At 39.4% G+C, this 25,733-nt stretch overlaps 1 protein-coding gene across 12 annotated transcripts in view; it reads left to right on the top strand.

The window, feature by feature from the left end:
• The window catches only part of pcdh15 (protocadherin related 15), a 1,032,943-nt gene that overhangs the window by 882,707 nt on the left and 124,503 nt on the right, over nucleotides 1-25,733 (top strand). For all 12 annotated transcript variants that reach the window (XR_010005016.1, XM_062977492.1, XM_062977488.1 and 9 more), the window contains 2 exons: nucleotides 7,168-7,308; nucleotides 10,715-10,827. Coding sequence is in view for 11 of the 12 variants with exons in the window: in XM_062977492.1 (XP_062833562.1) it covers nucleotides 7,168-7,308; nucleotides 10,715-10,827 (254 nt within the window). In the remaining variant the exon portion in view is untranslated. The remainder of the gene's footprint in view (nucleotides 1-7,167; nucleotides 7,309-10,714; nucleotides 10,828-25,733) is intronic.

Genomic DNA, 25,733 nt, shown 5'->3' with positions numbered 1-25,733 from the left:
GTGGATTGGAGCTATGATCCAAATTTCTCCAGTCTGCAATGGACCAGAAAATGAAACTGACTGGAATGTTGAAGGTTTTTCACATTATTAACCAACGAGAAAGAGTTGCTGTGCCGACCTCCTGCCACAATTTGTTTTTCTTTACAGTAATTTGCTTCTAAGTTTCCTCACTGTAGTTATATCATGGGAAATTGAAAAACGTCAGTTCTCCATGCTAAGGAACACAGTGTGAAAATACTCTCTCCTCGCACCTTCCCAATTTCTGAAAATACCATGTCTATGATAAATTATATTTATTTGGGGGCCAGTGATATGAGATTTTTCCTTTATGTAAGACAAGAAGAAAATCATACTATGGTGAGTGTTTGCTATCTGCATAGACAGCTGTCATACAGGTCTCTGTGACTCAGCCAAAGTGTGATGTATTGCACCTTTTCTTGACCTGTAGAAGTCTACACAAACCACACTTTAATGATAACTGTATGTTTTAGTCATTGGACAAGAGGGATCCTCAGACCTCTGCAGGAGTCTACTGTATACCATACAGCTGTGGACAAGTCTACATAGGGACCACCAAACGCAGCGCCCAAACATGAGTCAAAGAACATGAAGGCACTGCAGACTAACTCAACCAGAGAAATCAGCCATAGCAGAGCACCTGATGAACCAACCTGGACACAGTATATTATTTGAGAACACAGAAATGCTTGACCACTCCAACAACTATCATGCCAGACTACACAGAGAAGCCATTGAAATTCACAAGCATGTGGACAACTTCAACAGAAAGGAGGAAACCATGAAAATGAACAAAATCTGACTACTAGTATTAAAAAACTCAAAAATCAGAACAATAAATAAGAAGCAACACTCTGAGACATGGGAACTAGGGACAGTTAACAAAGGATGCCCCCAGGCAGAAAGCAACTAGTAGATGTAGCCATTCAATGCAAATTAGGGTGATTAACTGTAACATTTATGCTGGCCTCCAACTGACAAGAGTTCTTCCCTCACCCTGGACTTCCCACAGATATATATATAAACCTTCCTTGCTTAGTTTCTCCATACCTCACAACCTCTGAGGATGCCTGCCATAGATGTGGGCGAAACATCAGGAGAGAATACTTCTAGAACATGGCCATACAGCCCGGAAAACTTACAACAACCCTGTGATCCCAGCCATGAAAGCCTTCGACAACACATGGACCAGAACAATCTGCATGATTCTGACAAATAGTAAACTTTCTGTGATATGCATATTCAGAGTACCAGATTGGGAAAGAATGGTACTGAATATGTTGTTTACGAACTTGCACATATTCTTTAACCAAGACAAAATGGTAATTACTTTTGGTTCATCATTTAAGCTAATAAATAAATAACTTAAGTTTCAAAAATTGCTGGCAGCATAATCTGTTATGGGAAATGAGGGGAAAGCTGCATAAAATTGTCATCAAACATTTGGTTTCTAAGTAGCACATGTTACAAACAATTACTTTAATATGGATTTGACAGTCCATGTACAATAGTGATTGTGTCCCGATGGTTAACTCTTCTGTTTGGACAATAATACTGACATATTTTCTCTGCGGATTTAGTAGTGCTATTCTTAATGACAGCAAGACATTTGGTGGTTCCAGTCCCTTAAGCATCTGGTATGCTACTTGATGACAAGAGAACGTTGCTTCAGGAGTGCTATGCTATGGTTTAGCAAGGATGAGCTATGACAGTGATGTGGTGGAAAATATTACATTGGCTATTCCTGGGAGGAATATATAAATAAGATGACATATGATAGGGGAAAAAACACAATTATTTTTCAAAAGATAATTTTTCGTATGGATGCTATGTACGAAGTATGTATTCTAGCGATATAATAACCTAAATAATCAAAAGGTCCAGGCACTCTTGGATGAGAATTATTTTCTGGTAATTTTGCTGTCATAGTGCGTTTGGACACTGAAACTATTTTAATCCTAATGTGGATGGTTGTTGTCAAGAATGTGAAAGGAGTATGGAATTACAGTATTTTTTATGATATCTTAGTGACTTTTCATAGTATTGACCAAGATATCTCTTTTTCTTGTGGTTGCTTGAGTTGTATGTCAGTAATGCTTTATTGAATACAATTTGTACTGAAATGTCCATTCCAGAAGTTTGCATTGTGTGGTTTCTGCTCTGTCTCATGGCATTTGCATTTTGTGGTCCCACCAAGACTATGTAATTCTTTCATGAATTTATGTGCTCTCCCATAATATAACCGTGTATTGCTTAAAAGAAATAATCATTGAAAAGATGGAATAGAACAGTGGTTCTCAATCTTTCAATCCCCAGATGTTTTGGCCTTCAACTCTCAGAAATCCTAACCGCTGGTAAACTGGCTGGGATTTCTGGGAGTTGTGAACCAAAACACCTGGGAACCCACAGGTTGAGAACCACTGGAAAATCAATAGTCACAAAAGTCATAACTCAATTCAGAACTGAAATGTGAAGTTGTCATTTGCAGTATTGATCATGTTCTGTATAATTCAATTATAAAATCTATGTTGCTGTTGTTGTTGTTGTTATTGTTGTTGTTGTTGTTGTTAAATGTAGCCAGATTCCAAAACATCAAATACCAATTCTCAATTTGATTTTTATGAAATTGATTGCTTACTATAAAGTCAATTTACTGCTATGATACAAAAGATTTTTGTTGTCATTGATCACATATTCTGTCTAATAACCATTAATAAGCTCAAATGAATGTACACATAAAGAATGGATCAAAGAAGATGACAATAAAATCCATTGCTGTTCCACCACAAAGGCAGAGACCTGGAGGCAATGGTGTCATTTCACTAGTGAAAATGATACTGCACTAAGGGGAACACAGTTCTGAACTATACACATAGGGGAAATCGAATTCATTTTTCCATTGCACAATTGCTTGTGGATTTGTTGGGCAACCAGCTTAGGGACCGCTTGTTAACATGTGCTACTGCTTATACAACTAGAAAAACCAATGGAGTTTCACTACTGTGCTATTCTATCTCACTTTCATGGATTTAGTTCATAGCAAGCTTCCTCAATAGGGACTTGACCCACAGTCCATCTGAAGAGTATGCTCAGCAGAAAAAGAGGAATTTTAAAATTTTGTTTTAATTATTTTAACTGGGAATTTTAAATACTATTTATATTTAATCCTGTTTTAATGTTCGTATATGTGTATATTTTAAATGGCTATGCTGATGCTTTTATGTTAAGTCGCTTTGAATCCTCTTCGGGGTAGATAAAGCAGGGTATTATTATTAATATTAATATTAATAATATCCTAAGGTGCACAAACAGCATTTCCCTCCTCCCTTCTTTTCATGAATTGTGCATAGCTGAATCAGAAAACAAAAGATTTAGATATAACTCACCATTTGCCACAGTTTGCTTTGAAAAATGCATTCAGGATTCATCTGTTATTTTACTTATGATCCTTGAGATCCCTTTCACGTATCAAGTATCATAGTTTTGACTATCATAAATATAATGAGTGCATTCAGACTTCAGTGCAGAACGATAAAGGAATATAAGCATATAGTTGATTCAAGAGAAGGATGACTGTATATCAACTAGAAGTTTAGCATAGTTTAAGATGTATAAACTCTCTTGCTTGAATCACAGTACTTGGAAGCATGGTAAAAAACAGAGACCTGATTTTACTCAGTCTTTTTTTAAAAAAACAAACAAAAAAACAAGGTGACCTTCCTACATGATATCTCTCATGTAAGGACACATCATGAATATGAGTTCAGAGTGCCTCTTTAATGACAGTTTCAAAGGACACCATGAAAGCAGTGGTTTACTCTTTCTGGGAGATATATATCATCCACTCTGGATACAGTTTGACAATCTTATCATCCAGAAACAAATAAGAACATGAGAAGAGCCGAGTGGATCAGATGAAAGGTCTCAGTAGCCCAACATTCCGTTCACACATTGACCTGTGAGCCGCCTTTCTCTCTGTGGACCTGATTCTATTCTATCAGAGGAGAGGCTGCAGTCACTCAACTAAATGGGGGTCAAGTTAGCATTTACCAAAATACACAAGAACTGAGTATGTTCAACTTTTGGAACTTTACAAATGCTTTATAAAGTTCCTTGGGGAAAAATTCACAGAAACAGGGCTCTAGCTCTTCCAAAAAAAGAAAGTTTCATTGAGAAACTAAAACAAAAAGAAGGAGAGCAATGTAATTTATTGAAGTCTGTCCAACAAGGGAAAAGGCAGAGCCAGCCCAGATACCTTACATTGATGCTTCATTCCTCAGAAGGAAAAGTAAACAGTGATTCAAATAGAAAAAAGAAAATGAGTGTCAGATTACCCTCAACCCTAGAAAGACAACACCAGAGAAGAGAAGAGTAATGGTTTGTGTGTGTGTGTGTGTGTGTCAGGAGCAACCGGAGTTGCTTCTGGAGTGAGAGAATTGGCCGTCTGCAAGGACGTTGCCCAGGGGACGCCCTGATGTTTTTGATGTTTAGGGGTTACATTGTATTACAAAACAACATTCTCCAATGTTGCAGCATAATGGGATATGTAGGCACTTTCATTTCAGAGATCCAATTAATCCAGACTCCCATTGGGAATAATTTCCTGATTGGAACTATGAATGTAAATCACTACAATTCACCGTCACCTGTTCCCTGTGAAGGAATACAATGGGCCCCAAGCAAGCCCTATGAGTAGCATCATTAACTCCTGTAGGGCAGTTTCTACCAAAGGTGAGGAATCTCTTCTTCCATAGAGCTGGCTGACAGTGAGAGGCTCTTTGATAAAATTTCTTAGTCTTGCAGAGTCTCAGGAAGCACATCAAAGAAGCATGTCATCTGAGTGTCTGCACCCCTCCAGCAGTAACAGAATAAATGTCAAACAACCAAAGAACAATAAAGAACCAAATTAAATACCACATGCAACAGGCAAAAATCCACATGCTAGACCAATAAAAAATTCTACCCAGTCCCAAAAGGCTACTGGCAGAGTCCATGCCACGTTAGAAAGGCTCGGTGGGAGTGGGAAACCGCTCAAGAAAAGAGGCCATATCACCGTATAAAGACACCATACTTAAACCAATGGTCAGGAAGGGCAAAAACACTCTTGGCCAAACACAAATGGGAAAGTGTGATTGTCAAAGAAAGAGCAGATTGTGAGATATTGAAATATTATACCAGTTCTGTAGCGACACCGATGTTTTACTCAGTGAGGTTTTTTTGGGTGAGGGGATGCAAAGAAAGGCACCCGAAGGTAGAGTTTCCAAGAGTCAGAGAAACATTGTGTATTTCAGCACTCCAACAATCTTATCAGACATATCCCATCCCCATCCCCCCAGTAACGTTATGGCAGGGAGAGAAAGGCCTAACTCTAACTATGTGCCCATCCTCCTCCTTCTCATATGATGGGAAGGGAAGGGTAGAGCAATCACTATGGTGCATGTGGCACCTTGTTACTTCCCCTCATCAGATGGGGCAAGCATCAAAATTGCATTTTAAAAAAATACAATAGCACAAAGCTTAACTATATTACAGGTGTGGCCTATGATGACTAAATTTCCGCAGGTCCTTGCTTCCTTTCCTTCTAATGCCAGGCTTCACCAAAGGGGTGTGGTCACAGCCTGTGTCATCTAATGAACAGTGTGCGAGGGTGTAAAATAAGGTAAAAAAGCGGAGCCCAAAATTATTTTCCCTTAAAAAAAATACCCATCTGATGATGTCCTGAGACCTATTTTATGAGTTTCTGATTGCACTACTATTCAAACAACACTGATTATGCACACATTATCTTCCCTCCTCCTAAATGGATTTACTGTGGTATAAAAAAATAGAAGACATAGGACAAAGCATGGGAGGGAAATAAATTGAAAAAAAATCTGTCTGCACCTCCTGTAAGATTCCATAATTGACTCTGAATAGTTGGACAATAAAAGCCTAGTCTGATCACTTCATTGGGGGGAGGAGATAGAATGACAAGATTCCCAAGCATACAAAAAGGGAAAGTTGTGCATCTCTCAAAAAAAGGAGTGGGTGTCTCTAGCTGAGTGTATTTTAGTACTAATTTGAAGGTCAGTGCTGCCAATATATCAACTCATGCAGTGTTATATGAGTGGTACAAACTTACAGTGGTGTCTTGCTTAAGTTAAGAGACATAAAGAAATAGTTTGCAGGTTCTGAGAATTCTGAACTGAGCACACAGCTATGGGGCAGGCTTTTCCATTTCAATACAAGATCTTGGCAGGCCTTGAAAATGTGCCCTCTCCCAATGCTTTAGCTCATGTCTTGTGGAAATGCAAAGTCTAATAAGTTTGCTCTAAACTTTTTTGGAGTTTAGCTCACATCATAAGGTTCACCTCATGAGATAAAAGCAGCCCTTCTTGCTGAAAATGCCTGGTAAAAGTTGTTCTGCATTCTTTTCATCATATAGGGCTTTTTTTCAACTCATCTCTCAACTATCAACTATTTATTAGCTATTAATTCACAAGGTTTGTGGGAGGTGGAAAAACACTTGGGAAATGTTGTCAGATACAATGAAAAGTACTGTAAAAAGAGGAGGAGAACTGGTTGAGTAATGGCCAATCATGTAACCACATGTTAAACATGTTGACTTCAAATCTGAAATACAAGAAAAGAGATAAGTTCTATCTCGCTTTTCCTAAATAATGATCTGGTGAAAACTGGTTGTGATTTTAATTTTTTAATTTCAAGTTCTAGTTCACTTTATTACAGTCAGTGACCTGCTCATAAGAAGAGGGACACAGTCCCACACAAACACATCAGATCTAAGGGTCGGGAAATACAACTTAAAAACTTTAAAACTTCAAAACTTTAAAATTTTAAATAAATGCATTGCCAGGACATCAAGACAATTAAGCCAAGAATCTAAGCCAAAGCCATATACAAGATTATATCAAAACCCGACACTATTAGTGAAATTAAAAGAAGGGGAGTCTGAAGGGAGAGAGTTAGAATTTTTTTTAGTTGTTACATGCACACACATAAATAACCACCTAATGTGTAAAATGTAGTAACACATAAGGGTGTGTGTGTATGCATGTGTGTTGACAGTATAACAACATAATGATTTTGCAGTATTTGTGTCTCTTTTGTAGACCATGCTATATGCAAATAAAAATTGTGTGTTTCTTTTAGGGGACACCAGCCAGCAGAGTGCGGTATAAAGTAGATGTAGTCCAGTTCCCTTACAGTGCAAGCATTTTTGATGTTGAAGAAGATACTGGACGTGTAGTGACACGAGTGAACTTAAATGAAGAGCCTAGCACATTATTTAAGGTAATGCATTTTGAATGTACTTTGGTAAGTTTTAACATAATAGTGTTACTTCATTGCTATTATTTTATAATGATGTTGCTCTTTCCAAGTATATGTGTCAATCAGTCGCAGATGCTAGCTTTTTCTAATGTTGTCTCACAAGTCCCATTAATCATCAGTCAAATCAATATCAAAGTAGGTGTGCTTTGGAGTGTAGACTTCTGTTTTTGCTGAGACTTGCTTCTGCTCTTTTCTTTATTCCATGTGTATAAAGTATAGTTTGAAATACCATAATGTATTGGTTAATACATTATTCTCCTTCATCAAGAATTATTTATGCCATGAAAGCCTATTCTGGAAGGGGAAGGGGAATCCCTGATTAGAGTCTCCTCAAGCACAATAGAAGATGAACCACCTACTAAAGTATCACAGTTCCTACTTTAAATTTGTGGCATGTGTTATGCATATGGAGATTACATATGTTATGAATAAGATGATTTATTTGACAATTTTGGGGGTTCTTTGTGAAGATAGCATGCAATCAATGCTCTATCCAAAACCAGGGCAGATCTACTCTAAATACTTATCCTAGAGCTGATTTGGAGTATCAAATGGAAGCTCAGTCCCAGGATAGTTTAGACCACCTTCCCCCATCCATGGTGGCAGTGGTGAAAGGGGGTTCTTACTATCTAGTGGCATCAAGCCCAGACAGCCACTCCTTATTTATTTATTTGGGAAATTTCTATGTTGGTTTTCTCCAGTGGACTCAAGGCTGATTACAATAGCATTAAAACATACAACATAACATAGACCATTAAAATTAGCCCCAAATAGGTTACATAGTCTTCCCTGAAGAACATTAAAATTAACATAAAATGACTAAAAACATTCTAAAAATTCCCCAAGGAGATAAAGTATAATTGTAAAGTGAAATCTTTGGCTTCTGTCCCAAATCACTTAAAAGCTATTCCAAACAGGAAAGTCTTCAGATTTTTCTTAAAGGACATGAGGATGGGGACTACTCTAATTGCTTCTGGCAGAGCATTCCAGAACTTTGGTGCTGCACCCGAGAGGGTGCCATCTCTGGACAATTTTAAGTGAAGATTGTCCCTAAACTGGGGGGGGGGGGGGGGCAAGAAGCGCCTTACTGCTCAGTCTTAAGGGTCTGCCTGGTCTGTATGGTAAGACACGCTGTCTGAAGTATGCTAGACCGAAACCATGTAGGGCTTTATAGGTTAAAACTTGCACCTTAAATTGGGCCAAGAAACTAATCAGGAGCCAGTGGAGCTGTCTCAGCAGGAGGGTAGTATGCTTCCTGGAGTCTGCTCCAGTGAACAATCTGGGTGCTGTGTGCTGCACCAGTTGAAGCTTCTGACACTTTTTAAGAGTAATCCCTTGTCGAGCACATTGCAGTAGTCCAATTGGGATGTAACATTATAATTCCTTTCCTGTTCTTGGCATTGCAGAGGCCAGCAAGCATGACATCACTAGTGTCAATGGGTCAGCCCTGGAGTGTATCAGCCAAATCACCTTGTTGCTACAACCAGTCTCACTCCAGACAATGAGCGACCAACGCAAGTTATATCACATCCACTGGCCATCCTAATCACAACAATGGGAGGAGGACAGTGAATGCCATTCCATGTTCCTTGGCTTCCCAACCTTTTTCAGATTTTGGAATGCCTGCATTTACATTTACACAGCAAATGAGAGATACTCCCTAGGAGCTCCTTCTCCAGCACTGACATAAACTAGACAGGACAGAGAAGAGGCGGGAAGAGGAATACTTGGTTTACCAAAATCCCCTGAAAACACAAACATTTCAGATGCTTCCCCAGCTGTCAGTACACTTACCACCCTTTTAGAGATTACCTGGGAAGGGACAGAGGAACTCCCTTTCCCAATGAGTCTTTTTCATTCTCTCTGGACTAACAGGTGGCTAGCCCCCTTACCCCAAAGGCAGAAGATGATGGTTGGTATTTGAGATTTTGAATTTTCAGTTTAGGGAGCCTAAGCCTGTAGTTTAATTGTAGTTTATGTTGACTTTTTGCATGTTTTTGACATACCAGCTTTTCCCCATTCTTTGCAGTGCAATCTGTGTCTGACAAATAAAATGTGCATAAAATTTCAATGGGTTTTTAGCTGTCCTTTCAACATTTTCTAGCTATTAATGTTTTGTATTGCATTGCATTGGCATTTCTTTGTTGAGAAGATAGTCTATTATGCTAATTAATGTGTCTAGCTTGACTTTTATTTTTCTTTAGAGTTTCAGATGACACTTCATCTTTAAAAACCCAAGTTGCAACCCACTAATTACAGAAAATTGAATTCCATGTAATTTGCGGGAATGAGTGTTGTCTCGTTTTTTTTTTCTGAACTTGGGGTTACAATACTTTTTTCTTATAAACTGCATGAAAACACCCCTTTTAATTATCTCCCCTTTGTTAAATATGCCTTTAAACAACAACAAAAAGGCATATCTGTGTGATTTTGACCATTTTGCCCTATTCCACTATCTTTTTGCAAAGTACCATCTGTTTATATAACCTTATACAATAGTTTTCTTGTTTATCTCTTTATGCGTTAAAATATGACAGAAGTATATCTGTTTATTTGTAGTGAATAGCAAAATGTGGCTTTGTTACTTTTAAAATATTCTGATATCTCTGCTAAATGCAAACATTGTTATGAATAATCTATAAAATTCCATACTGCTCTAAAATCATGAAAATTACAAAAGTGCCCTTTGTATTACTTTAAACTGCAATTATGAACATATTTGTTTAGGATTTAACAGTGAGATTTATATCTGAGGCCCCATCTGCACTTACATATAATGCAGTTTCATAATGCATTTAATTGCATTAAGCTGCATGATACTTCAATGTAGGCTCATATAATGCAATTCAATGCAGTTAAACTGCAGTATGAAATCACATGATATGGCAGTGTAGATGGGGAGAAAGGTGGGATAGAAATAGAGATTGTTGTTGTAGTAGTAGTTGTGTTGTTTACAAGCTATTTTGTGATATTAAATTGTCCAAACATACAACATTAAGTCATGTGAAATTAAATAGGAAAAGTGTTTTCAGACATCTAAAAATTTTGAAAACATCTCAAGGAACTTTTCTACATCCCCAATTGAAATAACCTTTCCTTGTTTTTACATAGCCTACTTCCTCTTTAAATGTTCTATAGAATATATGTGGAACCAATTTTTCCATCTTAGGCTTCCATTTTTAAATAAAATGCAATGCCAGGTTCATTTTTTTAGTTTGGATTTTGTTGGGTACATGTTTTGTTTCAGTCTTTATTTTGACTCTACATAAAAGTAGATAATACTTTACATTACAACAATTCTAGCATGACTGTATGCAAACCTGATGCTGGTATACACACTAATTCACTATGTTTGTTTACTTAATAGCTTGTGATTATTGCCTATGATGATGGTGACCCTGTGAAGTTCAACACCACCACTGTGGAAATTTCAGTATTGCAACCTTCAGTAATTCCACGTTTTACACAGGATGAATACAGGTATCGTGTGTATTCCATTTACCTTTTTTAAAAAAAGGGATGAAGTAAATTTGTTTTTTGAAAGCTCTTTCAAAGTTTCAGTCTTAACCTTTAAAACACAAAAGAGCTTGGCACCAGACTATTTAAGAGATCACTTTCATTCAAACAATCCTACTTGTACACTAAGATCAAAATCAGAAGTCTTATTGAGATCTGTTTGAATGGCAAGCAGTGCTGCCCCCTACATGATTGGGGGGGGGGGAGTGTCAACACTGTAGAATCCATTTCCTTCTTAAGTGTTCCTAGCCCTTTTTGTACAGGCTTTCAGAGAGCAGTTAGACCTTTCCATTTAAAGTTCAATAAAGATGAATGTTTAGTGGTTGCTTTGTACCTAGTTGCCTCAAATCCTTATATCCCATGGATTATGTAATTTTGATTGCTGTTATGACTGTAATACCTTGCATAGTATTATGTTCCTGTGCAGAGGTTTCTGAGGGCACAACCCTAAAAAGACGTTCACTGAATAAAATAACTAAATAGAGTATTGTGTATTTTATGCACTAAGTCATGCACAATGTTAACCAGTAGTATTGGAATAAGGATAGTATCAAATCCAAAACAATGATTTTATTGTCAGGAATGCATACTGATTAAGAATCTCTTAATCAAAATACTTGGGACCAGAAGTATTGTGGATTTTGGATTTGCGGTGGGGAGGTTGAAATATTTGTATATACCTACTGAGATATCTTGAAGATGGGGCCCAAGTCTAAACACAAAATTTATTTATGTTTCATATACACATTGTACACACAGCCTGGAGAAAATATTTTTTAATAATTATGTGCATAAAACCAAATTTGCATACACTGAGTGGTCATAAAACAAATGTGTCACTATATCTGCTATACTTTTCAGTGGCATTTGATGTCATTGGCTATGGTACCTTATGAGTCGGCTCTCTGGAGGAACTATTCTTCAGTGGCTCTGATCTTTCCTGGAGGGGTGGTACAGAAGATGATGCTAGGGAATTCCTGCCCAACTTCATGATTATTGACCTCACAGTTCAGTCTTGTCCCGTGTGCTATGGGAGAGGTAGTCCAGAATCTGGAGATTCCAGTATACTGATGTTACCCATCAATATTACTCTTTTTCATTTTATTCCAAGGAAGTTGCTCCTAAACTAAACTGGTGCCTGACAGCTCTAATGGACTGGATGAGGGCAAACAAACTGAAGCTTAATCCAGACAAGACAGATTTCTAATCAGTCAAAAAGACAGATCTGGGGATAGGTAATCTGCCAGTGTTATATGAGGTTACATTCCCCCTGAAAATGCAGTTTTGTGTTTTGGGGGTACTCTTGTATTCAGCTTTGAGGACCAGATTTCAGCAGTGACTAGCCAGTACATCAACTGCACTAGTTCTTGGAGAAGTTTCATCTAACCACGGTGGTACATCCCATTGAGAGTACAATTTAATATTTTTATGTTTTGATTTACAAATTGTTTATTTTTTAAAAAAAATCATATATTCATAACTTTATTTTGGATTTTGGATTGTTCTTAACTTCCTATATGTTGTTAGGTGTCTTGAGTCCCATTATCATGAGAAAAGTGTGATACAAATGATAGTAGTAGTAGTAGTAGCAGTAGCATTACTGCTTCAGAGAGGGTTGCTCTACAGTGATTTGAATCTTGCCGTTAATTAGAGTAGGGTCCATTATTTGTTTCATATGTTTCATCCATGCTTTTGTACTGTGTTGTTCATTTGTATGGCATGGTACGGTAGATGCCTCTCCATGTTGGTGAAGCAGTGAAACAAAAGTGAAAGCAGCACAAAACCATTTGCTTTGCTGTTGTTAGTTCCGCATAGCACTCCCTGAGCAGCCCTGGGAGCATTTCCTGTTTTTCTGAGCCAGTTTTGGCCAATCAGAGCAACTGAAGTCACAATGAAAGGCTCTGCCTATTTAATGGGGTGAATGCCCTCAAAGGTCTCATTGTGGGGCATGTCCTTCTTAGCTGCTGGGTGATGCTGCTGCTGCTCTGCCTGCCACGCTTGTGGTCTCTAGCCTACTTCTGTGCCTGCCATGCAGCCTGCTTATTTTTTAACCTCAAGTCTCCTCTGCATATTAAGAGGAAGACCTCTCAGAATCAGTGCTGACTTAAACTCTGTCTTCTACCTTGGGTCTCCTCTGCAGACTGAGAGTAAAACTTCTCAAAATCATTGGTATCTTAAGCCCTTAGGTTAGAGGGTAGGACCAGTCGGGAAAGGGAATGTTTTTAAGGAGACTTTATTTATAGGGGGAAAAAATCCCTAAAATTTGGGGGAATTACCCAAACCTTGTAAGAGTTGGAGGGCTAAAAGTGATAGATATGCCCTCCATGTGTAGTGATTTTCACCCCTCTAGCCCTAACACTGAGTGGAAGGGGAACCTGGGCATCCTGCCCATTGCTGCTAATGGGACGAATGCATTTGTATATTTGGATGGTGAAATGAAAGAGCTCATTCAGATGGGTACGGGTTTCGAAAGCAGCAGACAGACATGGAAACAGGGCCATACAGATGGAACAAACAGAAATGGGTAGCGATTTTATACAAATTCATAAGACTACTGTTAATTATGATTATGCCAAATTCAATCAGTGGAATTTGCCTCTATGTTGAATTAAGTTAATGGGTATAGCTGAAGCTCAAGTGTAAGTCTATGTATATGTGTGGACATTCTATGACAATGAATGGACACCTTCTGTTTTGGTTGAAGCTCCACGTTTAAGTCAGCATGTTCTCAGCAAATTAGAGTATCTAGATTAATGTGATTATTTGATATAGCTATTTATTATTTTGAAGAAAATAATATGGGAAAGGAAAAGTAGATACCGTGGATTGTTGTCAATGAATAGCTTGTCCTGCTCTACAACAAGAAAGTCATCGTTAATAGCCATAGACTGCCACTCAACAGAATAAATTGCTAACAGAATTGCAATCAATAGCTATTAAGCTATTGCCTATGGACACATTTAGCACGTGTTTAGGCATATTATATCAAAAAAACAGGAGAATCTTTAGAATTTTTTAATTAAACCCTTGGCTCCACTTTAAAAGACTGGCCTATTGTCAAGGAAAGCTAACTTTTTAAACAATTTATTTCTTTGCAGAAAACATGAAATTCCTTAGATCATACATAAAGCAGTTGATGTTGTTAAATGACATTTTTATGTACAAGTATGATCCAGTGCTACAAGCATAATGTAATTCACATACATCACATGAATATCTCTTCTATGCTATTCTTCCATTTCTTGACACACCCAGTTGGCAGGAAGGAATAACTGGTAGTACTGCCGAAGAACTAGTTTTGCATAGCTCTTAAAGGGATGTTTTGAATTAAAAAAAATATTTTCTTACATGACCAAAACAATGAAAATTGGCTTAACCTTATGTTAAACCAGCTTGCAGTGTGAAAATTCATCAACAAAGCGAAGTTCAAACAGTGCAGGTATTTTAAATGCAATATAACCAGTTCTTCATTATATCCTGTCTGAGCAAGAATCTCAGACTAGATATACAGCCAGAAGGTCCTGGCAATTGGCCGTAGTAGGTTTAGCTAACCCTTGATACAGTTCACTTGTTAATCCCCCAAGCACATGCCTCAATCAAAGATCTAGCATGCTGGACAGCTGTGTAGACAACTTCAGGTGAACAATTCATCATAGAATAACTATCATAAGGGTTCACCAGAAGGTCCAAATTTACCTCGATCCACACCGTGCCATTTGACCTTGAATAAAAGGCCAATTACCTAGATTCCAAGAAACATAATAGCAAAATGAGTAAAAGAAAATTAGCCAGAGATGAAAGAAATATAATGCAAGTCAATAGTAATCCATGGACCCAATGCTGCAATGGTTGAGCATAATGCAGATGAAAACTAAGAAGTGATCTTCAGACTTTTCTGATAGTTCCATTAAAAATTCATACTTAACCTCAGATATAGTGACTGACTAAACCCATTCTGATATCTGGAGTAGCATAAAAAACTGCACTGGGAAATGCAAGGTATATGGGGACTACCAGGTAAACTTTTGCACAGATTCAGTTTAGTCAGTATCCTTCAGCCAATTTGGCTTGTTTGGCTTGCCATAATGGTAAGGGCTCAATCGTTGTTTTTTTCAGTCGAGACGGGCCATGTGGCAGCCAGTCATGGCTCCTCTTCTATTTAGCATCATGCGGTGTGCAAAGAGGCTGCTGCATGCACACACGGGGTTTCCTTGTGAACCCTGCCTGTTGAGTCAATCAGACTAGAAGAGCATCATGATGTGTCTTACGCAGGCTGTGTCTATTTAATAGGGTGAGCTCCTCCATTGCTCTCAGTTGCGTCCAGCCTCTAGAAAGTTGCTTCAGCCTGATTGCCTTGCTGCTCGCTCTAAGTTTTATTTTTTGACTTGGCTTGGTCTCTCTCCAGAATTGAATATTTTCCTTTATTTTCCTTTGTTTTCTTGATTTTTTTTATTTAGTGGGACTGGGAGGTGAGAAAGTGCTGGATAGTTGGGTGGGGTGCATGCCCGCATTTGAGGACTTGGGAGAAAGAAAGAGCATCTCTTCACTCTTGGTGTGCTTTTCTTTAAAAATATTTGGGTGTTTCTTAGAGCCTTGAGTCACCCTTTAGGATTCTTTCTCTTTCCCTCCTCTCTTTCAGAAAATACTTTTAAAAGATAATTATTATAAACAAAAAAAAAGCCTTGTTCTCAGAAAACTACTACTTAGTTACCTACCTACCTATAATGTGATTCCTTTGCAAGGAAATTATCTCTGTTTATATTTCTTTCTGTGCTCTAAAAAGAAAAGAAATTCCTAAAAATCAGTGAATGACACAAATGTTATGGAACTTGGTGGGCTAACAGTGGAAAAATTATGGGAAGGAGAGCCCGGGAAGTCCCCCCCCCCACTGCCAGGTCTAGACACATTTTTCAGCTGTGGCCCAAAAATGGCTATTCAGCTACCCACCCATTTTCGGAATGCGCATAAAAACAAATCTGGGGTCTCTCAAAAATTGGCCAGCAGAAACAGATCGAGGTTCAACCAAAATGCACAAGCCTACTACCAAGTTCACCCCATATGAGACTATCTGCTAATTTGTCTCTTCCAAGGCAGAAAAAGACAGACATTTTTCTCCATGACCATTCCACACAATAAAATGGTGAAGAATGCCCTTCTATTTTGACAAGAGAAATGGAATTAATAGTAGAGAACTTTGATAGTGACTTCATCGCTTTTAAAGCATTTGTGTTTTTATATAGAATTCACTGTCAGAATTGTTGTTCTTTAGTTCTTAATATGCTTTCAACGCAGCTCAGTCCAAACAAGGACAAAGTTGACTTTACTGGACATCCATTAGTTAGTTTCTATAACATTGGCATCATATCTCTCCCTGGAAAAATCCCAGAAGAGTTTGCTACTGGTTTTGAAACACTTCAAATTATAGAGTTGTGACTATGACAAGGCATGTAAATTACATCCCACCTCTGATAATATTAGATACCCATTGCAATCACAAAAAACATGGGTAGGTGAACAGAAGATGTTTCTGCTTATGTTTAGAAAATTACTTAGGCAATTGTTTGATAACCTAGTAGAAGTAGAAGAAGTGGATTTCAAAACAGTATATGATGATCTTGACATTGGAATGATTTAGAATGGTTATTTTGATATCTGGGGATTTATTTCAGATATCAGCCCAATAATATTTGCTAGGATTGGATGGTGTCTGAAGATTTCTGTATTTTGCAAAGATGTGTTAGGTCAAACGGGACATCAGCTTTATTATTTGCCTTAATAGTAGTTTGTTTGCAGTTTGCAGTTTTATCAAAAATGATGTTTTTCATCCCACTGTGTGTCATACATGCTCAAGAGAAACACGAGCTGCCTAACAACAGCTTTGAATGAGCTTTATTTATTAGTTTGTTGATTGAGAACAGCATTTATCAAACTGAGAATTGGAACTGATTTAATAATAATAATAATAATAATAATAATAATAATAATAATAATAATTTTATTCTTATATCCCGCCCCATCTCCCCGGAGGGACTCGGGGCGGCTTACATGGGGCCATGCCCAGACACGACAGCACAAATCAGATAAAACATTAAACCGAGCAGTAAAACTTCAACATGATTAAAAACAGTCATAAAAGTCAATATACACAATAATATTAAAATCCCGATTTGGGTCAAAAGATCCAGGCCAACGTGCAAAGCAATATCAAGTTATCAGGGAGGGATAATTATACAGCAGGTGTAATACTTAAAGTGCTGAATGAATCCTAAAAACAATCCAGAGGGTCTACTGCTTAATAGGTAAATAACATGATCCCACAAGGATCAGTCAACGAAGGCCTTCTGGAATAGCCAAGTTTTCAGGCTCTTCCTGAAAGAAAGTAGGGTAGGGGCCTGCCTAATCTCCCTGGGGAGCGAGTTCCACAGCCGGGGGGCCACGGCGGAGAAGGCCCTCTCCCTCGTCCCCACCAACCGCAACTGCGAAGTTGGTGGAAGCGAGAGGAGGGCCTCCCCCGACGAGCGAAGAGGTCGTGCGGGTTCATAGGGGGAAATGCGGTCTCAAAGGTAGGTGGGTCTCAAACCGTTTAGGGCTTTGTAGGTGATAACCTGCACCTTGAATTGGGCTCGGAAAATAAATGGCAGCCAGTGGAGCTCTTTAAACAGCGGCGTTGAGCGCGCCCTGTAATCTGCCCCAGTTAGAAACCTGGCTGCCGATCGTTGTACTAGTTGTAGTTTCCGAGCCGTCTTCAAAGGCAGCCCCACGTAGAGCGCATTGCAGTAATCCAGTCTAGAGGTAACTAAGGCATGGACCACCATGGTCAGATCTGACTTCTCGAGGTATGGTCGCAGCTGGCGCACAAGTTTTAGTTGTGCAAAGGCCCTCCCAGCCACGGCCGACACCTGGGCCTCAAGTGTCAGCGCAGAGTCCAGGAGGACCCCCAAGCTGCGGACCTGCGCCTTCAGGGGGAGTGCAACCCCGTCAAGCACAGGTTGCCACCCAATACCCCGATCAGACGTACGACTGACCTGGAGGACCTCTGTCTTGTCAGGATTGAGCTTCAGCTTGTTCGCCCTCATCCAGGCCAATACAGCGGCCAGACACTGGTCCAGTATCCGAGGGGCTTCCTTGGAATTAGGTGGAAAGGAGTAGTAGAGTTGGGTGTCATCCGCGTAGAGATGGCACCGCACTCCAAAACTCCGGATGACCTCACCCAGCGGTTTCATGTAGATATTAAAAAGCATGGGGGACAAAATGGAACCTTGCGGGACCCCACAGGTCAATGGCCAGGGGTCCGAGCAGGTGTCCCCCAGCTTCACCAACTGGGAACGGCCCTCTAGGAAGGACTGGAGCCACTGCAGAACAGTACCCCCAAGGCCCATCCCGGAGAGACGTCCCAGAAGGATACCATGGTCGATGGTATCGAAAGCCGCTGAGATGTCCAAGAGAACCAGCAGGGTCACACCCCCCCTGTCCAGCTCTCTGCGGAGGTCATCCACCAAGGCGACCAAAGCCGTCTCGGTACTGTAGCCAGGTCTGAAACCAGACTGCGATTGGTCCAGAAAATCCGTATCTTCCAAGAATCCCTGGAGCTGGGAAGCAACCACCCGTTCCAAGACCTTGCCCAAAAATGGAAGGTTAGAGATTGGTCTGTAGTTACTGAGGTTAGCCGGATCCAAGGAGGCTTTCTTCAAAACAGGCCTCATCACAGCTTGTTTTAGGCCAGATGGAAATATGCCCTGCTCCAAAGAGGCATTGATTATTCTCACAAACCAATCAACTAGCCCTCCACTGGCTTGTTTTAAGAGCCAAGATGGGCAAGGGTCAAGGGCACAGGTGGTCGCCCTCACCGCTCCAAGAATCTTGTCCACATCATCAGGCTGCACAAGCCGAAACGAATCCCACAAGATCGAACAGACAGATGCCTCGGTTACCTCACCTGGCAATGCATCAAGGCCGGCGTCTAAGTCGGAACGAATCTGAGCGACTTTGTCTGCAAAATGGTGAGCGAACTCGCTACACCGAGTTGACGAGATGTCGGGTGCTCCCCCGACCTGAGGAGGGTGGAGGAGCTCCCCAACAACTCGAAACAACTCTGAAGATCTATTTGTTGCAGACGCGATGCGGGCAGTCGAGAAAACTTTCCTGGCTGCCCGCAATGCCGCGGAATAGGCCCTAATAGCGGCTCTAGACCGTGCTCGGTCAGATACGTCACGAGTTGTCCGCCAGCGGCACTCTAGTCTCCTTCTTGCACGTTTCATCTCCGCCAGCTCCCCAGTAAACCAGGGAGCTGGGGCAACTCCACGCAGCGAGAGGGGACGCTCAGGAGCGATCGTGTCTATTGCCCTGGACAACTCGCCATTATAACGAGTGACCAGGGCATCGACAGGATCATCAGCTTCCATGGTAGACAGATCCCCAAGAGACCTCAGGAATCTCTCAGGATCCATAAGTCTCCTGGGGCGGACCATCTTAATTGGTCCACCACCCCTGCGGAGGTTGGAAGAGACGGTTAGTCTTAAACTGATCAGATAGTGGTCGGACCATGACAATGGAAGAATAATTTGCTCTTCACTCCGACCAAACCGTCGCCCGCAACAAAAACCAGGTCGAGTGTATGTCTAGCTTGATGAGTGGGACCCGATATTATTTGGGACAGACCCATGGTCGTCATGGCGGCCATGAATTCCTGAGCTGCACCTGTCAAGGTGGTCTCAGCGTGAATGTTGAAGTCGCCCAGCACCAACAGGCGCTGGGAACCCAACACCACGCTAGAAACCACCTCTGCTAGCTCAGGCAGGGAGACTGCTGTGTCGCGGGGTGGACGGTACACCAGCAGAATCCCCAAACTGTACCGGGTACCCACCTTCAAGTGGAGACATTCAAACCCGACCGACTGCAAAGCGACGCATCTGACCAGGGCGATGGACTGCCTAAAGACCACCGCAACCCCACCTCCCCGCCCTCCTTCTGATGGACCTCTGATGGACCTCACTGTTACAGTCAATCACATTCCTCCAGCAGTATGGAATTCATTACAAGCTGGGAGGAGGAGGGAGGTAGAGATTATGAGAAAATATTAGTTTTTGCTTGCCTCCCAAAAACAGGCACACAGCTGGATTGAGTTTTCGGACCACAGCAAATAAATATAGCTAGATCCGGCCTGTTGGCCACAGTGGGGACACTCCCCAGGCTCACCTTCCCATCATTTTAGGCAATTGCATCATTTATACTTATATCCTTCACTAAGACCTGGATTAAAAGGCATCAGAGTTAAGATACCACTCTTTCTGCGATCTTTTCCCTTTCGTCTGTAGAGAAGACCTGGGTTTAATGCTTCCTTAAAGCTGTTTCTACTTTCTACTCTAGAGGAGAGGCAACTAAATACACTGATGCCAGGACACAACTATGATTCCAAATAGGGGAGGAGTTGCTGTGATCGGCTGCCACGTGGTACCGCTATGGACAAGAAAACATGACAGCTGGGCCCTTGCCATTATGGCCACCTGGAAGAGCCGAAGAAGCCGGTTTGGCTGAAGTATAAAAGCTAAAACGGATCCGTGCACATCTATTATACTGTTTTCTTCCTAGAAGTAAATTCCCCATTTGTACACTATGCTCTTAATATCTCAAGTGCAAGTATCCCAAGACAGCATAAATTTCCCCCTTGGTATTCAGAGTTTCCTCTTGAGCATTGTCATAGCCCATGAAAACCATTATCTTTCTTGGCATCTTGTATGTTCTCTTTCTGTTCATTTGCTTTGTGAGCCTTCACTCAGGAACATCTCCTGATCTCAAAAACCAAAGCGTTTCACTAAGATGAACAGAAGAACTTTCTCTTCTGAGTTGCTTAAAAAGGCACAACAAATCAAAGTTTTCTTCCCAAGAGGATTCTGGACAAGATTTTCCCCACCATCACCGCTTCTTTCGAAGTCAGATAACTGAATCTTAGGGCACCCCTTAAGGGAATTTAATGCAGAAGACATGAGGCATGTAATCGTAGCAAGATTCTGCATCAAATGCTACAGTAAAGTCTTTCTAGTGACCTTCACAAAGAAGTAAATAAAGTTTCTTCTGCTGTTAGTGGATTGCTTCATGAATGCTTACTGGATAGCTTCATAGCAATAATCTCATCTGATTTTTAAAAAGATCAGTCAGCAAATGAATATGATAGTATTACATGCCTTATTTTAGTTATTTAGGACAGAGGTGGACAACTAGCTAGCTTGAGCTATACATGTCTTTAATTTTGTCGAATCCTTTACTTCTCATTTTCTTCCACCATCTAGATATTCCTAGATGGTGGAAGGATGGAAGGTGTCCATCTAGACATTCCTGACATCCATTTCAGTTACCATTTTTTCCATAATTCAAGCCCGTTTTTCCTAGAGCCATAGGCTTTTTAATATCTGACTTTAAACTGCTTGTGAACACCCCATACCTTCCCTCACCTTTATTTCCTTCGTTTTCTATCCTTATCCATTTTTCTTTCTTGTTGCTGCTAATTTCTAGTAGTAATTTTATCTGAAAAGTCTCAAAATATCCAAGTTGGCAACCCTCATCCTATTTTCTCCGGTGGTATATAGTTAACTTTGATTGGTATTCTAGATTTTCTCCCCCCCCCCCCTCTGAATGTCCTTTCTCTTATAGTTTGGTTCCATTTCCTAAATAATTCTTGATTAATTTTCATTGGGAGGACTTGGAATAAATACATTAGTTTAGGGGTTAAAAACATTCTAGCTACTCTTATTTTGCCTAAAATGCTTGAATTCTGACTTTTCCACGCTTTAATATTCTTTACAACTTTATTCCATACTTCCTTATAATTTATCTCTGCCATTTCATCTATATTATTTTGTTTTGCTATTCCTAGGTATTTTATTTTCTTGGTATCCATGCCCATTCCTGTCATTTTATTTATCTCCTTTTTTTCTGAATGATTTACATCAAAATACATTATTTCTGATTTTTTTTTTGTTGATTCTCATACCCAAATTTTTTTCAAAATCTTCTACAATGATTTTAGTTATCTCATTCCAATTGCTGGATTTGTTAGGATCATCATTATGTTGTTGACATAAAAATTTACCTTACCCAACAAGCCAAATTTTTCAAAACCCACAGGGACAGAAAGTGAAGTGAAATCTTCTGAACAGAGGCACAGGCAGCAAAAAAAACAAAAAACAAAAACAAAAAAAAAACAAAAAAAAACACCACAAGGGTGTTAACTCTTTCCAATGCTATCCAACGCTAAAGCATATTTATTTTTGGCTGGAGTTACACCTAAAAATGTACCTGTTCCAACTTACAAACAATTTCAACTCAAGAGCAAACTTACAGAAGATACACTTTTTTGTAACTTAGTGACTGTCTGTCCTTGTCAATGGAGGACAAACAAGGAGGGACTATCCTAACTTCCCAATGGAGGGAATTCCAAAGCTTGAGGCCAGCTAATGAGAAGACATCTCCTGTCTTTCCACAAGATATGCGTATAGAATTGTGGGGATGAAGTAATGGCCAAAAGACTATGAGAATAATATGGTTGTTTCCTGCCTCTGTTGTAACTGAAGTTGATGTATGAAGTTGATGTGCTTATGTTGTTCTCGCATAGTCATCTTGGCATAATCTATATTCGGGAAGAAACAGCTCCCACAAGCTGTCAAAAAGTTGAGAGGAGTTTATTATTTGGAAAAGGAGAAAGAAAAAATACTCTTCTTGTGTACTGGTAGCAGAGAGGTAGGTAAGGGAAACAGTAGGCTGCATATCCCACCTTTACTATAAGCAGATCTCACCTGCTGCTGCATTTCAGTAAATATATATTTTGTTGTTTAATCCTTTGCAATCATATCATTATATTTAACTCAAAAAGATAGCTCAAGAATACACTATGTCGCCTTCTTTTATGAAAATATCTTAAGAATTCAACACCTAGGATTTATCATGAATCAGTGCTAGAACTATACAGGCATGCATTGCACCTGATGACATTAAGCCTATTTGACATTTGACATTTATGTTTGAGGATAAAAGGTCATGTCAGTGGTTCATGGTAATAATACCTAAACTCTCTTGTCATCTTTTTAGAGGTAAATATCACTGAAAAAGGTCAAAACTTCCTTAACCAATATGAAAAGTGTGGGCAGAGGGGACATAGTGAGAGACACATGGTACTATTGAATGCATTCAGCAAGTATTACAGCACTGGGAAGAGTACAATTTAAAGAGCTTTTGCATAGAGAGAATGTTTTATTGAAGTGCCATGTCAAATGAAAGCAGAAAAAGCATGCAGATCATATAGATTAAAATATGTTAATTAAACTTGGTAGCAAAATCATCTTCACAATCAGGTGCACAGTGGGAAAATAGGCATTGAAGTAGGACTCACTTTTCATTTATGGCATATAGGCCACTGCACAGCAAATTACTGGTATTAGAGAAGCATCAACCCACATGGTGGATGTTGTTGCTTTCTCCATGCAAGTGGTCCTTGCATTTCCCGAAGGGCTGATGAAAAATATCTATTTGAACTATTTGTAGAGAGGAACCAGTGGATTCTGTCTGTTCCCTGAAATATAAGATGGAGGGTATTGAATTTATATTTGTGTATTCGATTTGTGGCTCATTAGTATAGTACATATTTTTGTCCATATCATCTCTAGAAAAATCATCTCTAGAAAAATAACTAACATCTTCATCTAAAATAAATATCTGAAATTGAGACCCAACAAGGCCTTTTAAGATTTCAAAGAGAACCACTGCAAGCAAGAATATCTAATATTCAGTCAACTATCAGACTCAAATCCCTGACACTGAAGGTACCAGGTTGCATGGAACTCTACATGCATTGGCTTTATTTTTGTAGATGTATATTTCTAATCCATGCTGCCAAAGGACACAGGCGTTCCAGAATCTCAGAGACAGCATCATTGTCTTACTACCATTTTGTCAAATACAGTAGAGTCTCATTTATCCAATACTCGCTTATCCAACATTCTGGATTATCCAATGTAGTCAATGTTTTCAATACATCGTGATATTTTGGTGCTAAATTCGTAAATACAGTAATTACTACATAGCATTACTGCATATTGAACTACTTTTTCTGTCAAATCCTTAATCCCTCCTTATTATCCAACATATTCGCTTATCCAACATTCTGCCAGCCTGTTTATGTTGGATAAGTGAGACTCTACTGTAGTCTAATATTTTAAATAAGATTACTGTATAGCCTCGTGTATAAATCTAGAAATTTTAGTCAAAAATTGACTCAAAAATTCCTGGATTAATTTATCCGTGGTCCAGTACAAGTATTGTATCTTAACACTTATCAAAAAAAGAACCATCCCCCTCTCTGAGTAGAGTAGCAAAATACAAGAGCTTAGTCTATCCTGGAGAATCCAAGAAGCACTGACACTCTACAGTCTCCACTGTAATGCTGCTTCTAGCCATTTTGAATGCCTGGGTAACTGATCCCTTGAGGTGTTCTGGCTTTTTCCATCTACACAGAATGACCCTTGGCACATACACAGGTCAAATAAAATGCATAATTTTGAATGCCAACCTGTCCTTGACTAATACATGATATCAACTTATGCACCAATATTTATGATAAATGACTAAATAAGTTTGTCATTTAATAATAACTTTGGTGGGAACAGGGAGACACATATATTTTGCATGTAAACTATACAGGGGGGAAACAGCCACTAATTAAATACTGAAGTTTTTAATGAATTTGCTTGTGTGCATTTGGGGGGGAAAATCTTAATAGGTGAGCAGAACATTTTCATTGAACTAGTTCATTGTTCTTTGATTGTGATTGCATTAGTTCATTCAAGGAAGTGAAATCAATGACATACAATTGCTGTACGGTTACAAAGAACATGAATTGTGATGTTTCTCCTGCAGTTCCTTCAAGTTTGCCCGTTTTGAATGCAAAACCAACTTCCTAATTGATATTGATTTCTCGAGTCATAAAATCCAGCCATCAGAATAAGAGTTACAATAGGATACTTTAAAGAAATCGGTAAAACTAGGTTGAGATCAAAAGAAGGGTGGGGTTCTAGTTAGGTAGTTATGAATGCATAAGGTGGAGTTATACATTTGTAACTATTTTGTATTCATAATACAAAAAAGGCTACACAAGAAGTGAAAAAACTCCACTTCCCAAGGAGCAGTCACTGCAAACCAAAAGAACATTTGCTGGGAATCTTTTGGAATCTTGGTTATTATGATTATTATGAGTATTTTTTTTTATTTATTCTCCTTCCTTCCTTCATGGTGGGACACAAGGCTAACAATCACACTCTGAAATCAATTTAAAACAAAACTAATACCATTTTTTTTAAAAAAAAACAATTAAATAGTATTGTATGTGTCACATTTAAAAATACAGTTAAAATACAATAAATACAATTTAAATGTGTTTTAAATCATCCAATCTTTCCCAAAATCCCACCCACGACCTCCCAGCAACATGTACCTTATCCTTCTCCAAACATCTGTCCCTCTCCCATGTTCCCACCAAATGCACTTGAGCGGGTGATGGGATAGAGAGAAAGTTCTCCCAAGTCAATTGTAAATGTCTACTAGTTTCATAGAAAGAGATACAGTCCTTCAGATAGCTTGGACCTGATCCGTATAGGGCATTGTAGGTCAAAACCAGCACTTTGAATTGTACCCAGAAATGTGTTGGCAGCCAGTGGAGCTGCTGCAACTGAGGAGTTGTCCGCTCCTCGTACCCAGCCCCAGTTAGCAGTCTGACTGCTTCTCTTTGAACCAACTGAAGTTTCTGAGCACTTTTCAAAAGCAGCCCCATGTAGAATACACTACAGTAGTCAAACCGGGATGTAACCAAGATATGTACCACCATG

Source organism: Anolis carolinensis, chromosome 3 (genome assembly GCF_035594765.1).
Source record: "Anolis carolinensis isolate JA03-04 chromosome 3, rAnoCar3.1.pri, whole genome shotgun sequence".
Taxonomy (NCBI): domain Eukaryota; kingdom Metazoa; phylum Chordata; class Lepidosauria; order Squamata; family Dactyloidae; genus Anolis; species Anolis carolinensis.
The sequence above is the reverse complement of the archived record's forward strand: the minus strand, read 5'-3'. Positions and strand labels throughout refer to the sequence as shown.